The sequence below is a fragment of the Geotrypetes seraphini genome, chromosome 1 (genome assembly GCF_902459505.1).
Source record: "Geotrypetes seraphini chromosome 1, aGeoSer1.1, whole genome shotgun sequence".
In the NCBI taxonomy this organism is placed as follows: Eukaryota; Metazoa; Chordata; class Amphibia; order Gymnophiona; family Dermophiidae; genus Geotrypetes; species Geotrypetes seraphini.
In genome coordinates, this window is record NC_047084.1 from 442,568,173 (window position 1) to 442,582,449 (window position 14,277).

General features: G+C 45.1%; 1 protein-coding gene across 2 annotated transcripts in view; it reads right to left on the minus strand.

Moving 5' to 3' along the window:
- Nucleotides 1-14,277, minus strand: part of G6PD (glucose-6-phosphate dehydrogenase) — a 58,106-nt gene that overhangs the window by 22,786 nt on the left and 21,043 nt on the right. For both annotated transcript variants that reach the window (XM_033920297.1, XM_033920302.1), the window contains exons 3-5: nt 11,834-11,871; nt 11,244-11,352; nt 10,867-11,084 (exon numbers count right to left, since the gene is read on the minus strand). In XM_033920297.1, coding sequence (XP_033776188.1) covers nt 10,867-11,084; nt 11,244-11,352; nt 11,834-11,871 — 365 coding nt within the window. The remainder of the gene's footprint in view (nt 1-10,866; nt 11,085-11,243; nt 11,353-11,833; nt 11,872-14,277) is intronic.

The window sequence follows — 14,277 nt, forward strand, 5'->3', positions numbered from 1 at the left end:
AAGAAAATCCATAGGAAGTACTTTAAAAGACTTGTGGACTCCCAAATACGAGGATGGAGGCAATGCTGAGAAAGGTTACTAATCACGTGTAGTGCAGGTTTTTTCCAAGGAAGTAGTAGATAAATTGGAGAATGGAGATGCCAACATTGGGAACCTAAATAAACGTACACTTTCTATGGAAAAACAGATTAAGAATTTACAGACCTCTATGGTGGTATCTACTAAATATTCTTTGAATATTCACTATAAATTAGAAATGAATGAAAATTAAGCAAGAGCAAAGAATTTAAGATTGTAAATTTTCCATCGACCCATTTGTTATCCCCCGAGATATTTTTGTTATCCCCCGAGATATTTTTGAGACGGTATTAGAGAATGACACGGTGACGGTTTACCCGCGGCCACCGCATTTAAGCCGCGGGTCACCGCCGAAAACGGGGAAGAAAACTAGCAGTCGCTGCGGTGACGGGGACAAGGCCATTCACCGACCGCGGAAACGGTGAACAGGTTTGTCCCCGCGGGCCAATGTACCCCCTTCTAGGAACCGCTATTTACCGCCCGACGCCCGATTCACCCCCCCAGCAGGACCGCTCGCACCCCCCACCCCGAACGACCGCTCGCACGCGCTCCCACCCGCACCCGCGATCGGAGCAAGAGGGAGCCCAAGCCCTCTTGCCCGGCCGACTCCCCGACGTCCGATACATCCCCCCCCCCCCGGCAGGACCACTCGCACCCCCGCCCCGAAGGACCGCCGACTTCCCGACAATATCGGGCCAGAAGGGAGCCCAAACCCTCCTGGCCACGGCGACCCCCTAACCCCACCCCGCACTACATTACGGGCAGGAGGGATCCCAGGCCCTCCTGCCCTCGACGCAAACCCCCCTCGCCCCCAACGACCGCCCCCCCCAAGAACCTCCGACCGCTCCCCCAGCCGACCCGCGACCCCCCTGGCGACCCCCACGACCCCCCCACCCCCCTTCCCCGTACCTTTGGTAGTTGGCCGGACAGACGGGAGCCAAACCCGCCTGTCCGGCAGGCAGCCAACGAAGGAATGAGGCCGGATTGGCCCATCCATCCTAAAGCTCCGCCTACTGGTGGGGCCTAAGGCGCGTGGGCCAATCAGAATAGGCCCTGGAGCCTTAGGTCCCACCTGGGGGCGCGGCCTGAGGCACATGGGCCCAACCCGACCATGTGCCTTAGGCCGCGCCCCCAGGTGGGACCTAAGGCTCCAGGGCCTATTCTGATTGGCCCACGCGCCTTAGGCCCCACCAGTAGGCGGAGCTTTAGGATGGATGGGCCAATCCGGCCTCATTCCTTCGTTGGCTGCCTGCCGGACAGGCGGTTTTGGCTCCCGTCTGTCCGGCCAACTACCAAAGGTACGGGGAAGGGGGGTGGGGGGGTCGTGGGGGTCGCCAGGGGGGTCGCGGGTCGGCTGGGGAGGGCGGTCGTTGGGGGGAGGGGGGTTTGCGTCGAGGGCAGGAGGGCTGCAGTGCAGAACATAAGCCTTTCATTAAGACAATCCTGGTTCGCTTTTCCAAGTTAAAACAATTAGAAAAATATTTCTGGAGTGCTGTAATAAATTAAAATTAATAGTGCTCAGAACCCCCAAGGTAACTTCAGGCATCATTTTGAAGCTGGGGGGGGCGGTCGTTGGGGGGAGGGGGGTTGGCAGACCTTCAAGGGGGGACAGTGCAGGGAAGTCAGGGAATTTATATTAATTAATTTTTTCTCTGCGTGTTTTGTTTTTGTATAGTTATTAACTAATATTTAACTAAGTTTTAAAGTTTTAAAGAATGTTTCCTTTATACGTAAATAAAGAAAAGTGAATGGGATTGCAGTGGCGGTGACGGGGCGGTGAATGGGGTGGCAGTGGCGGTGACGGGGCGGTGAAGAGGATGGTGAGACGGGGACGGGGCGGTGACGGGGATGGTGAGACGGGGACGGGGCGGTGACGGGGACCAATTTTTTCACCGTGTCATTCTCTAGACGGTATCTCAAGGAGATACTTGGGGTAACTAACTCAGATACTATGATGTTTTCTAACTTTTTTTATATACCCCAAAAGAAAAAAGTTCCAGTAGAAGGGGGAATGGATCAATGGAGTGTAGCAGATTTGGATTTGACAAAATTTTTAGAAGACTCAAGAATTGATCCAAACTCGGGCTACTTTGTTAATTATCTGTATAAATGAATCAGACAAAGCTTTAATTTTGAAACTATATTTGCAAAATAGAGAGGCAAATTTTGTAGAGATAAGGTCTTAATGTTTCCCGATGTGGCAAAATCTATTCAACATAAGAGGAAAGCCTTTTTGGCTTTACGACCTAAGGTTCTTAAAACAGGTGCTACCTTTTTCCTAAAATTTCCCTGAAAATGTTTATTACATATTCAAGATAAAGATTATGTTTTTTGGGATCCACTTCAATTAGAATTATTTCTTAAAGGGAAAGAAACCTGACCTGTTTATTTGCTATTCTCAATGGGGATTTATATATGAGTAGCGCCATATGTATGTAAATAGGTTGTGAAAGGGGGAAAGGTCTTCCCTCTTCCACTCCTATTTTTTGATTTCCTGTTTGTTGTCTGAACTATAGAGTTGTCTTCTTCCAAAGTTGTGGGCTAGATGGATATTCACCTTAATTGGTTTGTTTGATTTTAAGAACATAAGAACATAAGAAGTTGCCTCCACTGGGTCAGACCAGAGGTCCATCTCGCCCAGCGGTCCGCACCCGCGGCGGCCCATCAGGTCCACGACCTGTGAAGTGGTCTCTGAACACCTCTACAACCTACCTCAAGTTCTATCTGTACCCCTCTATCCCCTTTTCCTCCAGGAACCTATCCAAACCTTTCTTGAACCCCTGTACAGAGTTCTGGCTTATCACCTCCTCCGGAAGCTTGTTCCATGTGTCCACCACCCTCTGGGTAAAAAAGAACTTCCTAGCATTTGTTCTAAACCTGTCCCCTTTCAATTTCTTCGAGTGACCCCTAGTGTTTGTGGCCCCCCACAGTTTGAAGAATCTGTCCTTATTTACTCTCTCTATGCCCTTAAGGATTTTGAAGGTTTCTATCATGTCCCCTCTAAGTCTCCTCTTCTCCAGGGAGAACAGACCCAGCATTTTTAACCTGTCAGCGTATGTAAAATTTTCCATACCTTTTATCAGTTTAGTCGCCCTCCTCTGCACTCCCTCGAGTACTGCCATGTCCTTCTTGTGGTACGGCGCCCAGTACTGCACACAGTACTCCAGGTGCGGGCGCACCATTGCGCGATATAGCGGCATGATGACTTCTTTCGTCCTGGTTGTGATACCCTTTTTGATGATGCCCAGCATTCTGTTTGCTTTCTTTGAGGCTGTCGCACACTGCGCCGATGGTTTCAGTGATGTGTCTACCATCACCCCCAGGTCCCTTTCAAGGTTACTCACCCCTAGTAGTGTTCCCCCCATTTTGTAGCTGAACATCGGGTTCTTTTTCCCTACATGCATGACCTTGCATTTCTGTACGTTAAAACTCATTTGCCACTTGTTTGCCCAGTCTTCCAGTCTCGTTAGGTCCCTTTGCAGGTCTTCACAGTCTTCCGTGTTTCTAACCCTGCTGCAGAGTTTGGTGTCATCAGCAAATTTGATAACCTCACATTTTGTCCCCGTCTCCAGATCGTTTATAAATATATTGAACAGTAGAGGTCCCAGCACTGACCCCTGCGGAACTCCGCTCGTGACCCATTGCCAGTCTGAGTATTGGCCTTTTATTCCAACCCTCTGTTTCCTGCCTGCCAACCAGTGTTTGATCCATCGGTAGATATCCCCTTGCACCCCGTGATTCCACAGCTTTTTATGTAGCCGTTCGTGAGGTACCTTGTCGAAGGCTTTTTGGAAGTCAAGGTAAATGATGTCTATGGATTCCCCCTTATCCATCTGGCTGTTTATTCCCTCAAAGAAGTGCAGCAAGTTCGTGAGGCACGACCTTCCCTTGCTGAAGCCATGCTGGCTCGCCCTCAGTTGTCCATTGTTTTCTATGTGTTCACAGATTGCATCCTTTACCATTGCTTCCATCATCTTTCCCGGAACCGAGGTCAAGCTCACAGGCCTGTAGTTTCCCGGGTCACCCCTTGATCCCTTCTTGAAGATGGGCGTGACATTTGCTATTTTCCAGTCTTCTGGGATCTCCCCAGTTTTTAGGGAGAGGTTACATATTTGTTGAAGTGTCTCTGCTATTTCGTTTCTCAGTTCTTTTAGTACCCTTGGGTGGATGCCGTCCGGGCCTGGTGATTTGTCGCTCTTTAGTCTGTCTATCTGTCTGAGGACATCCTCTTTACTTACCTCTAGTTGAATCAGTCTTTCGTCGTGTTCTCCGTTTATAAACACCTGGGGTTCTGGGATATTGGATGTGTCCTCTCTGGTGAAGACTGACGAGAAGAAATTGTTTAACCTGTCAGCTATCTCTTTTTCTTCCTTTATCGCTCCTTTCCTGTCTCCATCATCCAGTGGTCCCATTTCCTCTCTGGCTGATTGTTTCCCTTTCACATACCTGAAGAAGGGTTTGAAGTTTCTTGTTTCTCCTGCCAGTCTTTCCTCATACTCTCTCTTTGCTTTCTTGACCTCTTGATGGCATTTTTTCTGGTGTCTTTTGTATTAATTACTTTGGATTCCATATCTTAATTATGTTAAAGTTAATGTAATATTATGAAAATATTTCAATAAAAAAAAAAAAGAGAGATTAGGCCATGGAACGTATGACGGATTAATTCCCCCATTAAGCGCTCAAAAATTTTGCAACAGTTACAGTGTCAAAGGATTGATATTGCATTTTCACAAAAGACACACTTAAACGACCTGGAACATGCTAAGTTGAAACAAAGGTGGGTGGAGGATTGTATTGCTGTCTTTGTGACAGTTATGCAGCAGGGAGTGGCTATACTGTTCTATAAAGGAATAGTGGATCAGCTACAATTGTTGGATAGAGATGCTGATGGGAGAATTGTGCTCTGTCAGAGGATGATCACAAGACAGGAGATGATATTATACTGTGTATAAGCTTCCAATGAGTGCGATAAAACCTTTTACAATAATCTGTTTACTAAGCTAAAGCCTTATAGTCACCTTCCCATTTTAATGGGCGGAGATTTTAATCCCCTTAGTGATCCCCTGTTGGATGGTACCGGGGGCCGGGGTGGCAGACTTGACAAAGCGGTGGGTGCAAATGTATTTAATAACTTTAGGGTGGCCTTAGATTTAGTGGATGTCTGGAGAGTTGTTTATGGGAAGGAACGGGATTTCACCCATATGTCCCGAGCACATGGTACTCAATCCAATATTGATTATGTTTTGGTGTCCAAAAATTCTTTCTCCTCGATTAGTTGGGCAGAGATTGGGGTGTACACAATTTCAGAGCATGCCTGGGATTGGATTTAGTGGGGGGTACTGAGCAAAGGAGGCGGCGCTGGGTGTTCCCTTAGCTCTTTAGCGTGACCCGTGCTTTCAGGAAAAATTGCTCACCTGTAGGAAGGAGTACAAACAGCATAATTCCTCCTTTGAAGAGGATCCGGTGTTATTTTGGGAAATGGCCACGGTTGTACTATGGGGGGAAATCATTACCTATACCAACTATGCCCGGAAGGCTCGAGATAGGGAAATTCTCAGACTTGTATCATTTGATATGCATGGAAAGACAAAAATATGGATGGATGGGCACCAGGGAGCATAGACAGCAGTTGTTAGATCTGCAGGTGGCACTGAACGAGCTCCTTCATCAGAGAGCACAGAAGTTGTTGGCTTATTATAAACTAGTGTTTAAGCCCATTACATTAACGGGTGCTAGAATAGATGTCTAGACTTTTAGCACAATGGGTCGCTGTGGTGTTTCTTTATGTTTTTTATCTCTATCCCTGCCCCCCTTTCTTTCTGTCTCTGTCCCCCTGTGTGTCTCTGTCTCTTCTGTGGCCCCCTGTCTTACTGTCTCTCTCACTGCCCCCCTTTCTTTCTTTCTGTCTCTGTCCCCCTGTGTGTCTTTATCTGTCTCTTCCCTGCCCCCCCATCTTACTGTCTCTCTCCCTGGCTGTCTATCAGTCTTTCTTTCTTTATCTTCTCCCTTCCTTTTACCTCCCATGTCCCCTGTCCAGCAGTAGCCTTTCTCCCAATCACACTCCACCCCCCAAAGAAAACCAAGATAGTTTATTGTTCTCAACCAATTAAAACCCTCCCCCAAAATCAAAGCAAGATTGTTTCCTATCCCCAACAAATCACACCCCTCTCACCAAATGGAAGCAAGATTGTTCCCTTCCCCCCTTCCCAACAACCCCCCTTTACCTAATGTAATGTAAGATAGTTCACTGATTCCCCAGCACATACACCACCAAAATTAAAGCAAAATATTTCCCTTCCCCAAACAGGCTTATTTGATAAGGGGCTCAGCACAGGCCATCATGTTGAGACTTGGAAACCACCTCGCGCAGAACGCAACCGCACAGACAATGAGTGTAGATGTCAGTGACAGTAGGTTACCTCGACCACCGAGGTCGCGGCCCCCAGTGAGGCAGCAGGTATGGCGGCGCTGGGGCAGTGCAGAAAAGGAGGAAGATGGGTCTGTGTCTCTCTTCTCTTCCTTTCCTCCTCCTCCCTCTCCTGCTTCCGCAGTCTCCGGAACCCTCGTGCGAAGTTTTCGCGAGAGGGAGTGCGACAGCGGGGCCGGGGCGGGCGGTTGGTAATAGCAGCTGCTGCCACGGGTTGAAAGTTAGCCGGCCAGGTCTTCAGAGCGGCAGGGGGAAGAAACCATTTCTTCAATGTCCGCTGGGGAAACCGCCATGCCGAGGAGAGCAGGGAGTGAGTTGTTCGGCTTGAAAGTTAGCCAGCCAGGTCTTCAGAGCGGCAGGGGGAAGCAACGCCGTACCGAAAATGGCATTAGAGGAGAGCAGGGAGTGAGTTGTTCGGCTTCCCCTATCTGGGGAATCTGTCCTTCCGAAAATGGCATTGCAGGAGAGCAGGGCGTGCCGCATTGTAAAATTTCTCAGCTGCGCATGGGGCCGTAGTAAGCGCAGGGCATGCTGCACTCTTGGCAGCCACGGACCTATGGATCATGGAAGCACGCCGATAAGAGTGCGCATGCACCGCTTACGGTTTTATTATATTGATATCACCTCCATCGGCCAAATTGCTGTCGGCCAAGACAGGCCCTAAAAGAGTAATGACTATGAAGAAGGCTCGGGGGCAGCAAGTGTCATAAGGTAGGAGTATTTGTGACTTATTCTATGAGTTTTATCGAAAGCTAATCTGATCTAATCCTTAGGTTTGTATACCACATCATCTCCACGTTCGTAGAGCTCGGCGCGGTTTACAGTAGATGAAATAGGAAGGAACTACAACAAAGGGTTAGAGGTCAAAGTATGAAGAATATTTAGAGGACTTGGGATGCCAGAAAGCTCTATAGCCCCCCCCCCCTCTGGGAGGATGTCGGTCTCCCAGGTTCTCTTTATCTGGATACCCTCCATTTGCCCCACCTTTAGCCTAAAGCATAGGAATGCTTAAATGCACCCATTTCCACAGAGGAGGTTTATTGGGCTATCACACATAGCTTGTTGATGAAGACCCCAAGAGAAGATGGTTTCCGAGCAGAGTTCTACAAGATTTTAGGGCTAATTTGTTCAATGTTTTGGTGAATGCAGAAGCTCTGCCTGACACCCTAAATATGGCATGAATCCTGGTATTTCCTAATCCGACACGGGAACCGGAGTTCATATAGACCGATATCCTTGCTTAATGCTGATGTGAAATTGTTGGCTAAGATCATGGCCAATAGACCGACGATGGGGTTACTGGAACTATTCATTTGGTAGCCATTTGGTCTGTGTCTGTATATAGCCGTTTGGTGGAGGATGGGCTGGGGAGGGCTTCAATGGCCGGGAGGGTGTAGAGGGGCTGAAGTAGGTTTTAACGGAGATTTCGGCAGTAGGAACCCAAGCACAGTACCGGGTACAGCTTTGGATTCTTGCCCAGAAATAGCTAAGAAGAAAAAATTAAAAAAATTTAAATTGAATCAGGTTGGGCAGACTGGATGGACCATTCGGGTCTTTATCTGCTGTCATCTACTATGTTACTATGTTATTCATAAGTGGGCTTTGCAGGCATTTGATACTCTTCAGCCCACTGGGGGTGACACTTGGAGAAATCAGTTTGTTTATGGCCAGATTGGTCATTATGTGGTATCTCAACCAACCGCTTTTATAAAGCGACCCATCCTATATGTTCTTCCCCTTTCCCCACTGTCTCCAGTTTTTCTTCAATATGTAACTTTTCCCTTCCCTCCCTTCTACCCTCACTTCCAAGTTTGTCCAGTCTATGTTATTTATGTACACCTATTTATTTTTAATACCTAATATTTTATCTTATTTTTATCTTTTTAGATATATTGTAAACCGTCCAGATATTTGTTTGATGGTCGGTATATTAAAAAACCAATAAACTTGAAACTTGATCCCTTGACAGAGCACAATTAGGAAAGCATAGGGGGGGGGCTAAACGGCAAGATTTCTTTGGTACCGATTCAGCCGGGAGGGTAATGGTGTCCGGGTTATATTCACACCTTTCTCCCGGGTAAGGATTTCCTTAACTGTCGCAGAGCATGGGAAAGGGATTTGATGGTTGACTTGGGCACTTGGGATATAACTACTAACATTAGGATCCTACCCCAATCGATGCAGAGTGTTGGCTTCATGAATGTTATTATAGAGTTCTCTTGCTTGCCTATTTCATGCAACAGCAATTGTACTATAGTGGGGGGTGCTCCATCCCCGCTTTGCCTTAAATGTGGATTGATGAAGAACTCCTTTGGAAATGCCTTTTGGTCCTGCCCTAAAATTCTGCAGTTTTGGCAGCGCGTGGTTAACTATATGTCAACTCTCTTGGGCAGGTCCTTTACTTTAAAGGCACAGTGTTTCAGCTGGTGCTGGACACCCCTACAGCATATGGCAGTAAGAATAGGGGACCTTGTATGATGTGTCGTAAAATGTGTTTGATTGCCCGCAAATGTATTTTGCTAAGCTGGACGGCTGCAGAACCCCCTTAGCTTACAGGCACTGGCGTAATATGCTTCATCAGTTAGTCAGCTGGGAAGTCATTGACACCAGGGGGACCAGGAGGTGGAAATTACTATTTTTGCACACATGTGATCCTTATTTGCAGTCATTACCTGCTAGGGAGCATAGTAATGTAATGTAATGTAATTTATTTCTTATATACCGCTACATCCGTTAGGTTCTAAGCGGTTTACAGAAAATATACATTAAGATTAGAAATAAGAAAGGTACTTGAAAAATTCCCTTACTGTCCCGAAGGCTCACAATCTAACTAAAGTACCTGGAGGGTAATAGAGAAGTGAAAAGTAGAGTTAGAGGAAAAATAAAAATAAAATAAACATTTTAACAAGACAGCATTGATCTAAATACTTTGGAAGGTAGAAGAGAGGAGAGAAAGGAATAGAAGCAGAAGGGGGAGCCGTTGAACAGTAGAATTCTGGAGAAATTTAAATGATAGAAATAGAACAAAACAAAGACAAAAGGCAAAACAATAGATAAGATTAAAGATAAATCATAAGTCTGTTATTAAACAAATTATGATGCTTTTAAGATATTAAATGGAGCGAGTGTGCAATGATGGTGGTGGGGTAGGGAGGGGGAAGATGGGCTGTGTTATTGTTAGTACTGTTGCTGTATAGGGGGGACAGGCACTTTGTTGATGATGTATTTGCTACTGTATGGACAGATTTGAACAAAACAGATTTGAACAAAAAGGGTAACCTCCCATAGTTGCTTAACACTGCCGAGCAGAAGAGGGTAATCTTACAGGATTACCCTTCTGGGCCTACTTCAGTATTCTGGTTTAGCGGCTATTGTCCAAGGCATTCAACTTTCAAGCAGAGATTGTCAATAAATCTACATCATTCAGCACACTTACCAGGTTTACATCACTCTTACCCCATGAATAAACAAAGTTTTTGTTCCTTAAAATTCCTTCATTTCACCTAATATACTTTATCCAAAACAATCTGGCATAATCTAACATGACACTTCTGTTATTTATAATTCCAAGCTCTCCAATTCCTTGAGAACAAAATTGTAAAAACCTAAAATAAACCCCATTTTAAAGATCTAGGCTAGACCCAGCAAGTTCTAAGCAAAACATTGGACTTGAATACACTCTATATCAAAATGTATCTAGGAAGGAGAGCAGCTCTCCGCTTGGGTTCCTGATTAGAGGTCTGCACAGGAATGGGGATCGCGGGAATACCGTGGGAACCCCCCCTAACCCATAGGACTCCCACGGGGACGCCCTTCTGGCCAACAGGACTCCCACGGGGATGGAAGGCTTTGGAAGCAGGGTTCGCCCATATAATATAATGGACACATCAGCCTTAGTAAAAGAGAGGGTTTATAAGTTAATTACCTGAACAGAAAACAAAAAAAGGGTTCCACCAAAGAGATTTCACAAGGAAAACAGCAGTACAAAACACAAAAGAAACTGTGGAATTGATGATCCTGTCAGAAGTAATTACTGCTTTTTATGTAATGTAATGTAATGTAATTTATTTCTTATATACCGCTACATCCGTTAGGTTCTAAGCGGTTTACAGAAAATATACATTAAGATTAGAAATAAGAAAGGTACTTGAAAAATTATTATGGGGATGGGCGGGGATGGAGGTAATTCCTTGCGGGGATGGGTGGGGACGGAGAGGATCCTGACGGGAACGGGTGGGGACGGAGAGGATCCTGACAGGGACGGGCGGGGATGGGTGGGATTTCTATCCCCGCACAACTCTCTATTCCTGATACCAGGGTCTCTCAACAATATCAACTGGCTTAACTGCTAGGTTCCTTACACTTGGCTCATACAGGTCTCCTTGATATTCCTTGTGACATCTTCATAAACACTGGGTGGCAGTGCAAGATAAAAAAGTCGATTTGCTTTCTTCCCATTGGGCATGGAGTTAATGTGGGCATGGAGATTCTCAAAGGATGATCGTTCACTGTACTGTCCAGATACGTATGAATTATGGCCAAAGAACGTATCCAACTTCTTCTGATTCTCCGTAGTTACCTGAAATACAGAGATTAAAACTCTTATCAATACTGACCCAAAGCATAATCAGTCCCTCTCGACAGCACTGGCCTCCCACCTCCATAATTACTAAAGCCCCTGCAAAGAACTAGCGCAATCCCTCTCTGTCCTGGAGGTTAAGAATGTGAGCTTGATTACCTTCAGATAAGGCTGGATTTGTTTCCTCAGGTTCTCCACAGTCAGCTTGGACCTGGCAAAGCCTATGATAAAGGTGTCATCAGGCAAGAGACCATCATTAAACAGCCTCCTGGTGAAAGAGGAAAACGTTTCAGAGAGATATCTACTATCTGTCATTCACACCCAGGATGATGTCAGAAAGAAGAAATGATCAAAACTTACTACCAGGCAGTAGCCTACTCTAAGTATCTCTCTCCTCCCCATTCTCCGAATCCTCTTCCACTTCGACTCTCCCCCCCCCCCCCCCCCCCAACATCCATCCATCCATCTTAAACCCAGTATTAATCCACAGATCACCGCTTGCTTGCATCCTTATGAACTGTGCAGGAGCTTTCACCCTTCTCCCCATTATCACCAGAACACAGTCTACCTGAATTCTGTTCATGGCTATTTCTGTGAACTTATTAAACACAAATCTCTTGCATCTTCATTCTACCTCTCCTTAAACACATATACCACTGCATACAGAGTGGCGTCTTATATATACAAAACATCTCAGGACATTGGTTAGAATCAGGTCTACAACAATGGCAAATTATACGACAATATACCATAATGTGGGGTAGATCTTCTTTTTGGCCAAGTCTCCCTGCAAAAAAAAAAAAAAAAAAAAAAAAGGCTTATTAAGAGAATGACATTAAAATAGTGAGCTGCCTCCTGCTCCAACTATACCTGCGAGCTTCTACATCCATGCACTTTTTCTTCCTCCCACCCAGAATTCCAAACTCCTCTTAAAGTAATGAGCTGCCCATAAGATCCTAGAAGTGAAACTTTTGGTAAGATATTTTTGGGCTGTCCACAGATTTACCATTGGTTGACAACTCTGTCAGGAGGAGTGACCTAGTTGTAGAGCTGCTGCCAATGTATACAGAGGTTGTGAGATCAAACCTCAGTATAGCTCCTTGTGGGATTAGGCAAGTCACCTAATCCTCCCCGGTACAAAATAAGTACCTGTATATACCGGTATGTAAACCACTTTGAATATGTAACCATTGAAAAGAAGAATATAAGTCCCATTCTCCCTTTCCCTTTCTCCCAGCAACAAAGGCATAAGTTGTCCAGGTGACAGCACTGAGCAGAAAGAAACAGATAGCCTGTGTTCAGCTCATTGTTTTAAATCAGTGAAGATGTTTCTTGGAAAACAGCAAAATGCTCTTCTCTCCCTACGCCCGATTACACCTCCTGCCATCACCCCCCTGAATTTCCTCACAGAACACTCGCTCCAAATCTTCTCTTATCAGCTCTTCCAACCTAAGCCTTTCCCCTACATATGAGAACCTATGCACCTATTGCAAAACCAACCAGAATCCTGTCTCCTGGATTCTTTTCTCTTTACAGCTCTTTTTCCCCACCTCTCCTAACACAGACTCTGGTCTCTTCTCCCTCCCACTTATTCATTCACCTGTTTCCCCAGAATCCTCTCTTCCTTTCCCCTTACATCTTCTCTGGATCCCTCCCATCTCTACTTTCCCCAACTTCATTCCCAGCTTTTGGCAGCTCCACTACTATGCTTTCTTCCAAAAACTAAACCAGTCTTGAAGATGTAAAAAGAGGCAAGAAAGAAAGGTCCTTTGTTTGCACTGGCTTGGAAATCCTAAACTGCTCATAATAATCAGTCTAAGAGATCTACAGCCACCTTTCCCTCTCCCTGCTGAGTGGCAATGAATCAGCACATTCTAAAACAGGTTTTTAAGAATGAAGAAAGCACCTCTTAATTCCTTTCCCTAGGGAAACACAGCCTCCACAAGCAGCTCCCCTGGAGTTTCATCATCAAGCCCAAAGTCCCATTCTGCCACTATGCTGCAACTTCCATCCACCCCTTCTCTAAAACAAAATCAGTTTAACCCAAGTTCCCTTTGTGGGAGGAAAAAAAACCTCCCCAAGATTTGCAAATACTCCACTTACACAATATACTAATGGCACAATAACTGGAACTCAGCAGAAGAGTCAGTATACAGTCAACCTGAACAGACACTGGCATAAGGAAGTATTTCTATATTACCTGCTACAAGAAAACACACAACCCATTTGTAATCAAAATACCAAGTCTACTGGCTAGAACTGGAACAGGAAAAGTCTTGTCCTATGACTCAGCGGAAGACTTGTAATGTGATCTCAGTACTTGGAACAGGGCCCATCCTGAATGGCAACATAACCCAAGGCCAATCCATTAGAAAATAGTCCAGCTGCTTGATTTCTTTCTTTCTCTCTTTTTTTTTTTTTAAATAAATCTTTATTGATTTTTAAAACCAACAAAAGTGCAATAACCGTATATTTACATTAATCAGCAAGTTAAACACTTATAAATATAATCAATAACACTTCATAAAGAATAAATCCCCCCCTTTCCTTCCATTACATTTCATCAAGGACTAAGACAAAGCAAAGAAATAACCCTCCCTCCTCACCCTCTCACCCTTCCCTGGATGTGTGTGGAAATAAACAAAAATTAAAGATAACTATAAAGAAGTAACAAAAGACGTCAACGGGCCCCAAACCAGTTTAAATAAATTGCTATGCCCCAACATAACAGCATTCATTTTCTCATATCTATAGCTTGAGCATAAATTCGCCCACCAAAAAGGAAAATTAAGGCGATCATAATTTTTCCAATTACGAGTTACCATTTGCATGGCTATCTCGGTCATAATTAGGAAAGACTGGCATTTATAGCGGTCCATAGGGGGGCTCAATATGCAATAATGTTCCACATATGACTACCTCATATGTCAATGGAATTGTTGACTCCAGTATGAGGTTAATCTGTCCCCATATTGACTTCCAAAAGTTGAGAATCAAAGGATAATAGAATAACAGATGATCCAGTGTCCCAATGTCTAGATGACAGTGCCAGCATCTATTAGATTTAGAACTCTCTAACTTTTGTAACCTAACAGGGGTCCAGAAAGATCTATGTAACAAGAAAAAACAGGTTTGTCTCATAGATGCTGACGCTGTACATCTTATCCTCCAAGTCCAAATTCGTGGCCATTGA